This window comes from Amphibalanus amphitrite, unplaced genomic scaffold, assembly GCF_019059575.1.
Source record: "Amphibalanus amphitrite isolate SeventyFive unplaced genomic scaffold, NRLGWU_Aamphi_draft 000257F_arrow, whole genome shotgun sequence".
Classification (NCBI taxonomy): Eukaryota; Metazoa; Arthropoda; class Thecostraca; order Balanomorpha; family Balanidae; genus Amphibalanus; species Amphibalanus amphitrite.
Window position 1 is genome coordinate 639,598 of NW_024881752.1, and position 13,082 is coordinate 652,679.

Here is a 13,082-nt window from a genome sequence, read left to right on the forward strand (position 1 = left end):
TACGAAACATAGGCAATTATAATAATGTTGTGCTGAGGACTGACGGCTGCACAGGACCGAGCGCCACGTCAAACAAAAATTAGAACACGATTAAATATATTTCGGTTGTATTTCCCACAATTTGCATTGGTCAGTCATGAACGGATCAGGCACCAGCTGTCTGTATCGGCTACCAATCCACAGAACATCGACCGAATAAGTGATCTAGTATGGCCAGACACCGGCACCCTCCATGTTGCCCATCACTGCAAGGTATCGATAGAAGCGCCGACCACAGGCGACTTACCGACTGGAAACAACGAGCAGAACACATGGGAAGCGACGTTCGTAGTCAAGTGCGTGATAAACAGTGGTTCATGAGGTCATCACATCTTGCATCTGCAAATGCTTCGTATTTAGCGGTCCAGATATGTCACCAAAACACGATGGTGTTCTCTCCTAAAAAAAAACATAAATCGGTGTATATTTTTTACTCATCCCGAAACCTACAATAGCATGTGATTACGGGGGCTGGGGTACCGACCTGAATCGATACTTTGTAATGTAAGTAGATTGCGAGCACTGGCTGAACCCATAAGCACACTGCAGCTCCATAAATCACATTTGCACGGCATGGAGACGAATAATCCAGGCAGTTATCACTTGTGCACAACACACAATAACACAACGCACACAAAATGCAACACCTATAGCACCAGATAAATATAATCTACCCGAAGTCTAGTAAATTCTCTCGAATATCTCGACATGTCGAAAAGTATACTATTTGTTCATCTTGGCCATCTTTTTGGTGACCTCCGCGACGTCCTGATCCTCCACGTCCTGAATAATGTGCTCCTCAGCCTGTCCGGCTGCGTTGGCGGCAGAGGAGGATTTTCGGCCGGCCGACCGCCGTCTCTCCCTGTCGTCAGGACTCCGGGCCGCCGCGTCTCTCGCCTCGCGGTCCCGCAGCCACTGTTTGGCCACCTCCGGCTGAAAGGTCAACTCACAGTGAGAACAATGGCGCAAGGAAACAGGCGTCGCTTAGAACTTCTGCGATATTTTGGTACCTACGCATTTTGCATCTATATGTAGATAGCTTCTGTCGTTTATAATTAGCCCTAATTATTTTCCATGGCGAGAAGGAACAGTATGAGTCGCAAGGAAAAGAAAAGGACATATCTTATTGAAGTTCAGCAACACAGTTGACATTTTTTTTTTGTAAGGTGCCATACACGCATATGTTTTTGAAATTACAAAAATCATCGATCACCTTGCTGCAAAGATAGAGACGTGCATTGGGCATCGATAACTATATACAAATATAAAAACATGCATCTACAACAAACGGGAAGAGAGTCATCACATACGCCATCCACTCAAGCATATAATGCTCACAGTTCACATCATTATAAATGAATTATCAAAGCCCAGCGAAAGAAGGCCAATTCTGTACAGCAAGCATCAATAGTAAGCATGCCACCACCGAACGAGCGTTACACGAATTCAAGATTCCCACAGCTGGGCATAAAAGTAAGGAACTATAAATAAGTAAAAGTATGTATCGTTCGCCAACAATTACATGTTAACGCTTCTGAGGCTTCGGGAGAGGAATCATCACGAAAACGAGTGACGACGTCGTTAAACAAATAACCGCCGGGCGAGGCACGGATTAAAAGAGTGAGCAGAAAGACGGGATTGGCTGTTAAGATCGAGATTAAAGATTAACCGTGCACACACGACACGCGTTTAGGCATTCCAGTGGGGATTGCGGAGGAATCAACTTTCGAAACGACCTTTGGTCTTTAACTTCTGGCTAGAAGTTAAAGATATGTTAGAGCACATAACATATCAACAATGAGCAGCTAGGAGAAGGACGGAGAAGGAGAAGGCTGATTGGCCACATAAAAGTCTCTTTGAACACAGCATGAGAAATGAGAACGATATATTTTGATTGGGACGAGAGACGCACGGAGCATACACCAGTCCGGCTTACATATGAAACATTGGTGCTGAATAAAAGGGAAAAGTTCACCTTGATTTCTTACAGGCCATGGAAATAGTTCTTCCTCCCACACTTCAGAAGAGTAAAAAATCACAAATTTGAAAGGTCAACAAACCCTATACAATCAAATCATTCCACAAGAAGCTCCGAAAATGTTGCATAATACTTGCTACTTATGATACATAATCACCAGTATAGCGCCTTTTGGGGCGACTAACGGAGCGAGCGAGGGGGTGAGTCTTGCACGTGCGAAATTTCGAGGGGGTACCTCCAACTGACTTGTGCACGGCACCCTACTGACCGGTTTCTAGCGATGTGCCAAATTTGAGCACAATCGGCCCAGCCGTTCTCGAGATCTGGGAGCGGCACCCTGCACGTGCGCACGTGCAAAATGGGTCCCAACTGACTTGTGCACGGCACCCTACTAACTGGTCCCTAACCGTGTACCAAATTTGAGCGCCATCGGTCCACCGTTCTCGAGATCTGGAAACGACCCCTGCACGTGCGCACGTGCAGCAGCACCCCAACTCTGGCACATGGATATGCAGTGCCTAGTGGGTGCCTACCTACATGCCAACTTTCAGCGCAATCGGCCAAGTAGTTACCGAGATATTGCAACAATTACAAAACTGACACCTCTTCGTTTTGCACGTGGCACGTGCATAAGGGGTCACCTATATGCATCGGGAATAGTCCAATACTTGGTAGAAGGAATGAAGCTACCCTACAAAAATTACCGCGTGTAAATCGGTCAAGTGGTTGCTGAGATATAAGCCTCGCAAAAGCGTCCGCACGGCCGGCCGGCCGGCCGGCCACTCATACTCAGAAATTTCCGTTAATCTAAGGAAAGACTTCGCTCGCTTCGCTCGCTCCGTAACTACGAAATGTAAAGCGAAACACTAATTTTATGGGAGTTTCTGGAAAACTTCTGCTTTTCGTACTCCGACTAGTTACGTCGCTAACTCAATAAATTCTGCTCTCAACCAAGGTGAACTTTTCCCCTTTCGAAATTCGAGGACATAAAATACGAAAAGAGCAAGACGATCAGCAAGAGGACAAGACTATGAGGGGAATGGGGATGCTGCCGTGCGTCTCACCGTCCAAAACCAGGAGGACCTCTTGTACTTCCACTTGACGAACACACCGGCTTCACTGAACGGCCAGATGACGTGCAGGTGGATGTGCCACACGGAGATGAGCGGAGGCACATGAAACCCGATCCTGCCGACGGGATGGAACGGTCGGGTTTGGTTGGGTTAGGTCAGTGACTCAGTACTCGGTAGTCAGTACTCACCGAGGCGAACCAGAGTCCATGGCGGAACACCATCCGCGAGAGCAGTGACATCTGGCTGGCCGGCTCGATGGCGTGCAGGTGCAGGTGGGAGACCAGGTGGAACGGCGGCCAGTGGAAGCCGAGCCTGGCCAGGCCGCACGGACACACAGAGAAACACAAAGACAAGGTAATAGGGACAAAGCTTTAACATCATCAGCCTCATCTCTGAATACAAGGAAAGAGCATGAAATGAAGTGTGAATCCTGCTTTATTTCTTTTAAAAGTAACATGTCTTCATCATGGCTAAAACAGATCAGCCATTCCATCGGCTGAATAAATGACCATTGAGTAAGTGAGTGAGTGGGAAACAACTGATAAGATAAGTAGGTAGCTACCTAATAGTAACATCATGAGTCCAGGAGGTACTTTGAGCATTGTATGTAATCTAATATCAGGCTCAAATTAACAGCTGGTTATGCAAAGCCTACCATCATACATCTGAGAGAGTACCTATAAAACATACCGGACATCATTTAGGTCAGCTCCATTTTTCTCCAATAGCTGATTGGCCACATTGACAAGGCCATCCACTGCAACAGAGACAAAATACTTTGTGAATATTAATAGGCATACTGAACCAAATTTGTCAGTATCACTTAGCTGTGAAGATATCCCTTTTTATCGTAATACTTCTGTACAAACAATGACTGGCAATTGCAGCCATAGAATCATATTTGCTACATATCTTAGACTGGAGGTCAATGAATCATTGCTTTCTTGTACTGTTCCTCAATCCCCAGCTTACCAACTTCTGTTTTCCCCTGTAGTTGAGTGACATCCTGTACATGCTCATTTGTGATGATCAAAAGATGATTCTTTGAGGCTGGTCGAATGTCACTGAATGCAGTATATTTCTGATCCTGAAACAAAACATAGATAAATGTGAAATGGCATGTTAAAAATAATTAAATGAATTCATATTAAAAGTTAAAAAAAACAATAGCAAGAGTGCAACCTACTATTGATGCCAATACTGCCAGAATTAGAGATATGCACAGAGTGCCCCTTGGGCCACAACCTGACCCACATATCAGTCATGAAATAGCACTTTGCAGCAGTAGTGGCGGAACACCTTCAATTGAGGGGGGGGGGGGGCACTGCAGACTTTTGGTCCCATTCTTTCCATGCAATGCCCATAAGGCTAATGTTAAAATGCCAAAATGAAACGGGGGCACGGCACGGTGCCCCAGTGCCCTCCCCATTCCGACGCCTATGCTTTGCAGTGCCATAGGAAATAACTGTTAACATGAATCACAAAGACACATCTATAGGCAGTGAAAAGCTTACCTTGTACAAAATTTCATTTGGTTCTCGCCCCTCAACAATGCGACAAAACACACAATCTCTCAACCGATTTGATCCGAATGGGAAACGCATTGTCTTCCTTGACCAGAGCGACTTAGTGAATCTCGCACTTGCTCGCGCTGGTATCCAATGAATGCTAGCCACAAATATAAAAAGGCAACGAAATATTAATAGATGTCCAAGCTTACTAAAATACCAAATATTCCCGCTAGTGAATCATCTATGCGGGGATTCCCATAACGCAACCCATGACGCAACCCAATGGTTGGAAGTTATTTTGTCACAGATGCGCTGAAACTGAACCTCTCCATTGCTACCATATCCAGCATACAGGGCTACCAAATAAATTTTGCTGGAAACCATGGGAAACAAAACAACGCAGACACACAGAGTACCGGCACGAAGGACGCATCGCCGCGTAGACACCGTTCCTTCGTTTCCATCCTCAGTGAATCAACTCCTCCATGCCTCAACCCCTGATCCGGACTGGACGGGCATCTTTATCCGACAGGGCCTCCTCTAAGGATTTTTCACTGGGTGGGCAGAATTTTCGCCACTTCCCTGCCCAAGGGCGAATCCAGCCACTGTTTTGGGGTTCAACCAATTTCAAAACCTGTTACGGGGGGGGGGGGGCGGGGGTGAGGCGAAATAAGCAGCGCCGTTATTGGAAATAAGATGATAGTTTGCAAAGTTAACGTTTGTCGTATGTTTTATGGTTAGCGATGCTCGAGCGATTCGTTCCAGAGTTACATGTACAGCCCTCCGCAAACTGCGTGGTAGGTATTCTTATTCGGTATTCTTGCTATTTTGACAATATACCAGTTTTTGTGACTTGTGACCTGGCCTCGGGTCACTGGAACCTAAAACTCCAAGGCCAAGTGACAAACAGATGCTCCAAGTCGTGTCTTAAATTTGGTAGCGCTACGTGCTATAGAACTCACGCTATCAACGAAAAACTCTGGCATTCGGTTGCCGCTAAACTAGTCCAATTTTCCCCTGACCTTGTACGGGGTTTGTGACCTGGTGACCTGACCTGAAAAGACTAGAGATCTGAAATTTTCAGGACAAGTGCCAACAGTGTCCCAAAATTTGTAGATGTGGGTGGGAAACGACATCCAAATGAAAATCATTTTCCACTCTCACCTCCAGTTTTCAAGCCCAATTTTCCACTCCCAATTCCACCGAGAAGGAGCAACTGCGTGAGTGGTTGTTTTTAATCTGTCACAAATTGTAGATGGATTAATGTTTTTGACCATTTCCCATTCTTTTTGGGCCTTACCTGAGCGACAATTTTTCACTCTCATCCTTTTTTTGGTCAGCAATTTTCCCCTCTGACACCCAAGCAAAAATATTATTTTGGGACACTGAGTGCCAAAAGGTTGCCTCAGAGGGTATGTCAAATTTGAGCGCCGCCGTTTTTACGTTATTTGTGAAAAACCTTAGGGGGGTGCATCAACCCCCTCACCGGGCGAGGGCTAACTAACATAATACATTGTAGTAAAGGCTACCCGAACCGGTAATGATTCTTGCTTATTTGTTTAGCTCAGCCGTATTTAGAGATTTAGCTGGCTTTGTCCATGAATAACAATATCGGCAGGGGCGTAGCCAAGGGGGAGGGGCCACGGGGGCAATGGCCCCCTCCCTTGAGCGCAAAACGCGCCATGGGGGAGCCCCTCAGGCCCCGGGATATTTTTTTCAAACACTGGATAAAACGTCTTTTACTCGGAAGAAAATTGATATCGAAATTTCATTTCTGTGGCCCTCTGATGACCCAATGGGCCCCTGCACTCATCCGATGACCCCCGGTTTCCTGGGACCCCTGGTCGCCTAGAGGGCCCGGTCGCTTGGGGGCTAGTCGCATGGGGGCCCCTGGTCGCCTGGGGGCCTGGTCGCCTGGCCCCTGCCCCCTGGTCGCCTGGAAGAACGCTTGTCACTTGCAGTGGAATAGCCAAGGAGGGGGCCAAAGGGACCATGCCCCCCTGGAAGCCAGGGGTCCTTATTCTATAGGGGCCCCTGGCTGACACAGTGGGCCCTTGGCGACGCAAAGGCCCCTGCGGCAGATCCTTTGACACAGCTGAGTAGTTATACTTTGGCCAAGAGAGCCCCAATTTTAGAGCCTTGGGGCCCTATTGAAACCAGGGGGTCAGTTGGATGGGATGGGTCCAACTTGGGTCCAACGGTGTGTAAACAGAATCAATGCGTTCCGACTGTTGGTCTGACCCTATATCGGTTTGAGGGAGCTCGGATCGGATCCACTGTCGATCTGAGGGGTCCCTATCGGTTTGAGGAAGCCCTTAAATGCCCTGAACGGGTCCTTAGTTTGTCTGAGAGAGCCCTCCGTCGGCATTACTGGGCCTCTGCAAGTGCAAGGAGGGCTTTTGTCGGTCTTAGTGGCCCTTAGGCGGCTTATATGACCCTCAGACGGCTTACGAGGCTCTCATGCGCTGTAGGGGCCTGTGACGGTCTGAAGAACCCTCATCCGACCTACGGGCCCTCAGACCGCCCTCAAAACCGACTGGCGACTCTATGAAGCTATTTGTGGGCCTATCTAACAGGGCCCATGGACTGCTTACCCCCCTCAGTTATAATATTTTTTTGTTAATAAATATTTTTCTATTTACTTGGGCCCCCTCCAAAAAATATTGGATCCAACCAGATGGCTTTTTGGATTTTGAGGGGGTTATTTTGGGCCCCTGTGCGTTTAGCCCCCTCCTTGAGGAAATTCTGACTACGCCCCTGAATATCGGGCAACCAGAAAACTTTTTTGTTTGTTTTGTTGGGTTAGGCCCTTTCGGTCGACAAGACCATTGCAGAGCCGGAAGGATGATAGGATTTAGGGGGAGACATTGGTCTGGGCAGGCACCCTAGTGAGTCGCCGGGGCTGAGTCCGTCCAGAGGACAGGCCACCCAGCCCCAAGGCACTCACTGCACCCGGCTACGGGGTGCGCTCCCTCGGGAGCAGCGGTGCCGCTCCAAGGGAGCAGCCCGCATGAGATAAAGATGCCTGTCCAGCCCGGAAGGGGGTTGTGGCGTGGAGGAGAAGGATTTCAGTATCCTGAGGAGAGAAGCACGGATAGGTGAAGAAAACTTTTTTTGACCTTCAAACAGCATCCAGTTTGCTTAAGACCAGAAAGGTAGTACCGGTCGTCCGGCCGGACCAGAATTTTTGCATTTGCTTCTGGGTGGGCAAATCGACGCCACTGGGTGGGCAATTGTGGTGACTGGGTGGGCATTTGCCCACCCAGTGGGTATGTTAGAGGAGGCCCTGTTATCCGATGCGAGAAGCTCCGCTTATGTAGGAACACGCCCGTAAGCGCTTGCGTAGCCGGGTGCGGTGAGTGTCACGGAGGCTGGATGGTCTGTCCACTGGATGGGCTAAGCCGAAGCCCCGGCGACTCACTAGGGTGCCCACCAAGACCAACGTCTCCCCCTAATTCCTATCATCCTTCCGGCTCTGAAATGGACTCGTCAGACCAAAAGAGCCTAACCCAACAAAACAAACAAAACAAATCGCCGCGTGTCATTCAAAACCCGTGGGATGGACGGCAGTGAGGCACCCACTGCCCAGCCTAACTTCAAATCGCAAGACCTGCAGCCTGCAATCTGCATTGTACATGGCTGTCGTTTCATTTGGAATTGAGCAATATCACAAAATGCCTGGGCTCGAGCCCTAACCTAGCAGTAATTTCGATATTTGTAACACCTACAGCTGACCTACGTACTGCGCCCCAACAATTCAAGAAAGTTTCCAAAATATGTTTAGTGGATCGATATGGTACTACGGATCGGTAAGGTTCAGCGACTTCATAACCGAAGGTTTGTTGTCAATAGTTAAAACACTATTCTTTAGAATTGTGTTTTTCTATTGAAAAACAAATCTGAGTTCCCTGACAATTTGGCAAAAGCTGTATTATTGGACCGTTGGTTACAAGTTTTTTTTTGTCACGTTTTTAAATCAAACACAATCTATGTTTCGCTGTCGCGCGGCTTGCGTGACTAGCATAAATTCCCTTCAAAGTTCAATAGCTTCAATACTTTTCGTACCTTGTCATATTTTTACTTCAGGTTATGGCTGTAAAAGATTGCAGAGAAAATTCACATCTTATATTGTGCCGATGATATCGGAGAACTGACGTAACCAATCTTTTATAAGGGAGTTCATAATAAAACGAGCGTAAAATACACGATTTATCGCGGTCAAATTAGCAGTGCTTGGTTCATCTCACATAATGAAAAGGCAGCTGGAATGATCACTTTGCTGGTATCAAAACTTCGGAACAACACTTCTATGCACCCGATTGGAGCGCATCGCACGTTTCACTCATTCGAGTTAAAACTCCTCTCGCCGAAGTCGTAAATACAAACTCACTTTGTACTCTCAAGTCTCAACTGAGCTCGGACGGCGCTGGCCGACCCCTCAGCCGGTCTGCGGCGCGTTCATCTGTCAGCTCGCAGTGTCTCGGGGCCGGGCCGAGCGGGCGAACTGCACCACCATCGGCTTGTCCCGCAGTATGAAGCCGTGGGTGTCGGCCAGCGCTCGTTCGGCAGCCGCCGTGCTCGGCAGGCTGATAAACGCCTGGCCCTTCATGCGACCCTCCTGCATCAGCCGGATGTCGAACCTGCCGCAGATGGACCAGAGACGGTTCACAGGCGAACGGACGGATACATGCGATATGCTGAGAAGATACATAGTCTACATACCCAGAATACGACAGTCTGGCGGCACTGACAGGCGGTACACTTCTGCGACGATGCGCTGTAGGTGTTTTGCGGTGAATTGGTGCTAAAAAGTTACGCATTTCGGAATTTACGATCACATTCCATCCCCGTATTCGTTCACTATACCGGCTTAAATCGTTTTCAAACCTAGATGCTGCCTTTTTGCCGTACCAACCAGCCTAGCGAGGGAAGGGGTACTCACGCATTCTTATGCTCCTCGTCGGTCCAGTCAATGTAGCGCCCGAACACGCGTCTGAGATCTGCGGCCACCACCCGTTTGTCCAGGTTTTTGATATAGAGCCGCGCTGACACCTCCCCGGCCGTGTAGCGAGCAAACACGGGTAAAAGCTTCCGGTCTGCGGACGAGCGTATAGGTAACGTCAGAAATCAGAAACGACAGGACGGCAAGGAACATAACAGCTCAAAAAAGGAGTTATATAGCAATCCTTCGAACATCAAGTGCTGCCGTCTGACATGAAAGTGTCGACGTTAGTGTTAAACGTCACGTTGAATAAAAAATTGGAATAAATTTTTCTATTTCAAAGTGGTGCATTTTAAAGTTGAATAAAAATTAAGCTAATGCATTTTGCTAACAGTCATTTGGCATACCTACATCCACTGCTTCACTATCATAGCTTTGTCCGGTGATGACAGTCTTAGGTGTCGGATGCCAGGGTTGTGCTCGACTCAAAAAAATTTGCCGACTCGACTCATCATTCAACTTCGGAATGCCCTGACTCAAGTCTGACTCAAACAAGGAGCTGATTTTTTCCCTTGACTCGACTCATGACTCAAGCGGCTCAATGAAAATATGAGTTGACTCAAACTTGACTCAAATTTTGTGTTGAGTCAAGTGTGTTGACTCAAAATTGACTCAGATAAAAAAGTTGTTGAGCGGGGGGGGGGGGGGTGAAAAAATCCGGCAGCAGGGCCAGGCGTAAGTTGTTAAGCGGGGGGAGAATGAAAAACTTATACTATATGTTGTTTCTAAAAAGTTGAGTCAGCTGACTCATGTTCCCAAATGTTCTTGACTCAACTCAATGTCAAAAGTTATTTTACTGACTCAGCTCTGACTCAACTCGTCAACACCTTAATATTTTTGTCCGACTCAACTCTGACTCAACTCAACAGCTCAACCTTTTTTCCGACTCGACTCAAATCTGACTCATTTGAGTCAGAGTTGTGAAATTTCTGACTCGACTCATGAGTCAAGCACAACCCTGTCGGATGCATGCCTCAATTCGGTTTAAATTCGTACCTTCTGCGCTGAGCCTGTTCTCAGCCAGCTGCCGGTCGGTGATGAACTCCGACTCCTCCTCCTCTCCCTCCTGGTCGGACCCGTCTCCCGACTCTGCCGTCCGCACCGGGTACAGTTTGGCAAAGCCGCCCTCTGCCTCCGCCGCCGCTGTCCCATTTGTCGCCGGCTGAGGGGCTGGCGTCTCCGCCGGCAGCCTTAGCACGGGTTTCCGAGCGGGCGCCACCGTCACGCGCTCCTCAAACACCTCGGAGAGCGGCACGTGGGCGGTGACCGGGGCGGTCGGGGTTGCGGCAGCGACAGAGCGGCGCTGCAGGCGGGCAGCTCTCAGCCGTTTCGCGGTGTCCGGCAGACGTTCCAGCCGCTGCCGCTTGGCCGGAGGTCGTGTGGCTGCCTCACCGTCACTGGCCCACTCAGACTCATCAGAGTCAGAGTCAGAGTCACCGGGTTCCGTCTGCACCTCCGCGTCACGCGTCTCCGCTGACGCAGGCGGCAGGGATGGAGGTGGGGGAGGAGGGATATCACGCGGCGCGGGCATCTCGGCCGCCGCCGCTGCGGCCGGCGGAACCGGCGTCCTCACCACCGAGCTGGCGAACGGCGCCGGCAGCGACAGTTTGTTCATCAGGTGCAACACCTGGGTGTAGAAGCGCGGCGAGGAGCGCAGAGCGGCGCAGATCCGCGCCAGAGTGTCGGCCGTCGGCGGCGGGTAGGAGTAGCGCAGCAGCGGTGACGGGAACGGGAACGAGGACAGCCGCCCCGCACAGCTGGGAGTCGTATCGGCGGCATCTGCCGATTTGGCGTCGTCCTCACTGCAACTGGAACACAAGAAAATTCGATCTAGCTGTAAATGAGATACTGTTTTTACATGGCAATAAGTAACTGTCACTAGCCCTCAGTCATAGGGAGTCAGCAGGATCAGTGTAACTACTTCCACATTTTTCAACATTTATGTGGGGATACTGCACACCAGCACATTGATGCAATCTACTTACATGCCCTTCAGGGTCATATCATCACTTGCATATTCCACAATGAGTCTCGACCCAGCCAATTTGACTTGGTGAAGTTCCTGCAGAGCATGTTGAGCAGCAGTAACAGAAGAAAACCTGTACAAGGACAGGGCAGGTGGTTATTATTGGCACAGTTAGCCATGTGTTTTCACAAGTTGATGTGCAAAAACATAATACTGAAATGATTTTAAAAAGAGAGCACATATTACAAGCCTATTACACACAATGGTTAAGAAGTTACTGAGCCTGAGCAGTTAACAACAAATTTTACAGGCATTAAATCATGACCAGCAAAATCAATAATGCATGCTATTTTTTTTAGAAAATGTTACAAGCTCCATTCCAAATATTGTTACATTTTCTTACCTGGCAAATATTGCCTTTTTCTTTCTACACTTTTTAAAGACATGAACCTCACTTGCATGGAAATGTTTCAACAAATCTTGACTTTCCTGTTGTGTAAGAACAGTTGGTAGATTTGATATTACTAAAGAAGACGCCATGTTATATAGATGTCAGTCTCCCTGCTGTCAAACAATAATGGTGATCATAAGTAAATATGCAATCTTTAAGAACCACGTGAAGTGGCAAAAAGGTGATGGAGTACCAATGAAATACAATTCAGGCCTAGCAATGCCAACAAAGGAACCTACCTACTGCATGAGTCACTAGTCAGATAATTATATGGAGTGAAAGGGAGAGAAGGTACGTACATTTTCCCCTTCTCTTCTGCAGTGTAAATAAAAAAATTGTTTTTCTCTCAGAACACAGCTCACTTCAAATGCAAACCAAACCAACTTGTGATAAGGTAGTGAATGAAAAATCTAATTAATTATTGGAAAGCCTTTCTGCGAAAAATCCTCCCCGAGGCATCCTAAGCCACTTTTCTGGATCTCAATCTTTATCTGCAGCTTTCCCATTCCTTCACAACTCAACCTACTTCGAAAATGGGATGTCGTGTCCCAGAAAGAAAAATTAGCAGTGAAGTTTTCTTCTGCCACATGGCTTCAATCGCAATGAGATTCAACTTTTAAAAATTAATTGTTTGACCCAGTACTTATCTCTGATGGCGATACCAATACGCCACATTGACATGACTATTTTGCCTGAGAATACAGTTAACCCAAATCACATACTGCAAAAAAGAGAAAAAAGGTGAGCATAACAGTTCGCGGTTGGTTTTCATAGGTTCATCAACGGTAAAAAATTCACATGAGCGCAGGTAATAAAACAATAAAAAGGACCTACCTAGACAACTCCAGCAGTCGCAACACAGACAACAATCACACGCGGGTACAACGCGGGTACACCACTATCGAATTTGTCGCGTCAGATCTGTCACAAGAAATGAAAACAAAAGAGTACAGTCTCTACACGGATCTCTTTCCATAATTTATATTTTGATTGTTTGATTTTCAAGATGAATTTATCATTCAATTAAAATATCTAATGAAATTTACATTATTCTTTAATTTC

The 13,082-nt window shown here is 47.6% G+C and overlaps 2 protein-coding genes across 6 annotated transcripts; both read right to left on the reverse strand.

Moving 5' to 3' along the window:
* Positions 1-79: 79 nt before the first annotated feature.
* On the reverse strand, positions 80-4,896 carry LOC122386610 (histidine triad nucleotide-binding protein 3-like). Of its 3 annotated transcripts, none has more exons than XR_006257414.1 (5): positions 4,605-4,882; positions 4,063-4,177; positions 3,781-3,847; positions 3,082-3,402; positions 80-972 (listed from the first exon to the last, which is right to left on the reverse strand). XR_006257414.1 is itself a non-coding variant. In XM_043375952.1 (5 exons), the coding sequence occupies exons 1-5, from the start codon at positions 4,692-4,694 to the stop codon at positions 763-765; spliced, it is 606 nt and encodes a 201-aa protein (XP_043231887.1). In that variant the 5' UTR covers positions 4,695-4,896; the 3' UTR covers positions 80-762. The 3 variants fall into 3 exon arrangements, 2 of the variants coding, with proteins under 2 accessions (XP_043231887.1, XP_043231888.1); XM_043375952.1 differs by having other exon boundaries at positions 3,279-3,402; positions 4,605-4,896; XM_043375953.1 differs by having other exon boundaries at positions 3,082-3,205; positions 4,605-4,874.
* Positions 4,897-8,711: 3,815 nt separating this feature from the next.
* Positions 8,712-12,932, reverse strand: LOC122386611 (RNA-binding region-containing protein 3-like). 3 transcript variants are annotated; one of them, XM_043375955.1, is made up of 6 exons: positions 12,855-12,932; positions 11,973-12,133; positions 11,589-11,702; positions 10,600-11,411; positions 9,544-9,697; positions 8,712-9,241 (listed from the first exon to the last, which is right to left on the reverse strand). In XM_043375955.1, the coding sequence occupies exons 2-6, from the start codon at positions 12,107-12,109 to the stop codon at positions 9,067-9,069; spliced, it is 1,392 nt and encodes a 463-aa protein (XP_043231890.1). In that variant the 5' UTR covers positions 12,110-12,133; positions 12,855-12,932; the 3' UTR covers positions 8,712-9,066. The 3 variants fall into 3 exon arrangements, with proteins under 3 accessions (XP_043231890.1, XP_043231891.1, XP_043231892.1); XM_043375956.1 differs by having other exon boundaries at positions 11,973-12,130; positions 12,855-12,895; XM_043375957.1 differs by having other exon boundaries at positions 11,973-12,093; positions 12,855-12,878.
* Between the last annotated feature and the right edge of the window lie 150 nt (positions 12,933-13,082).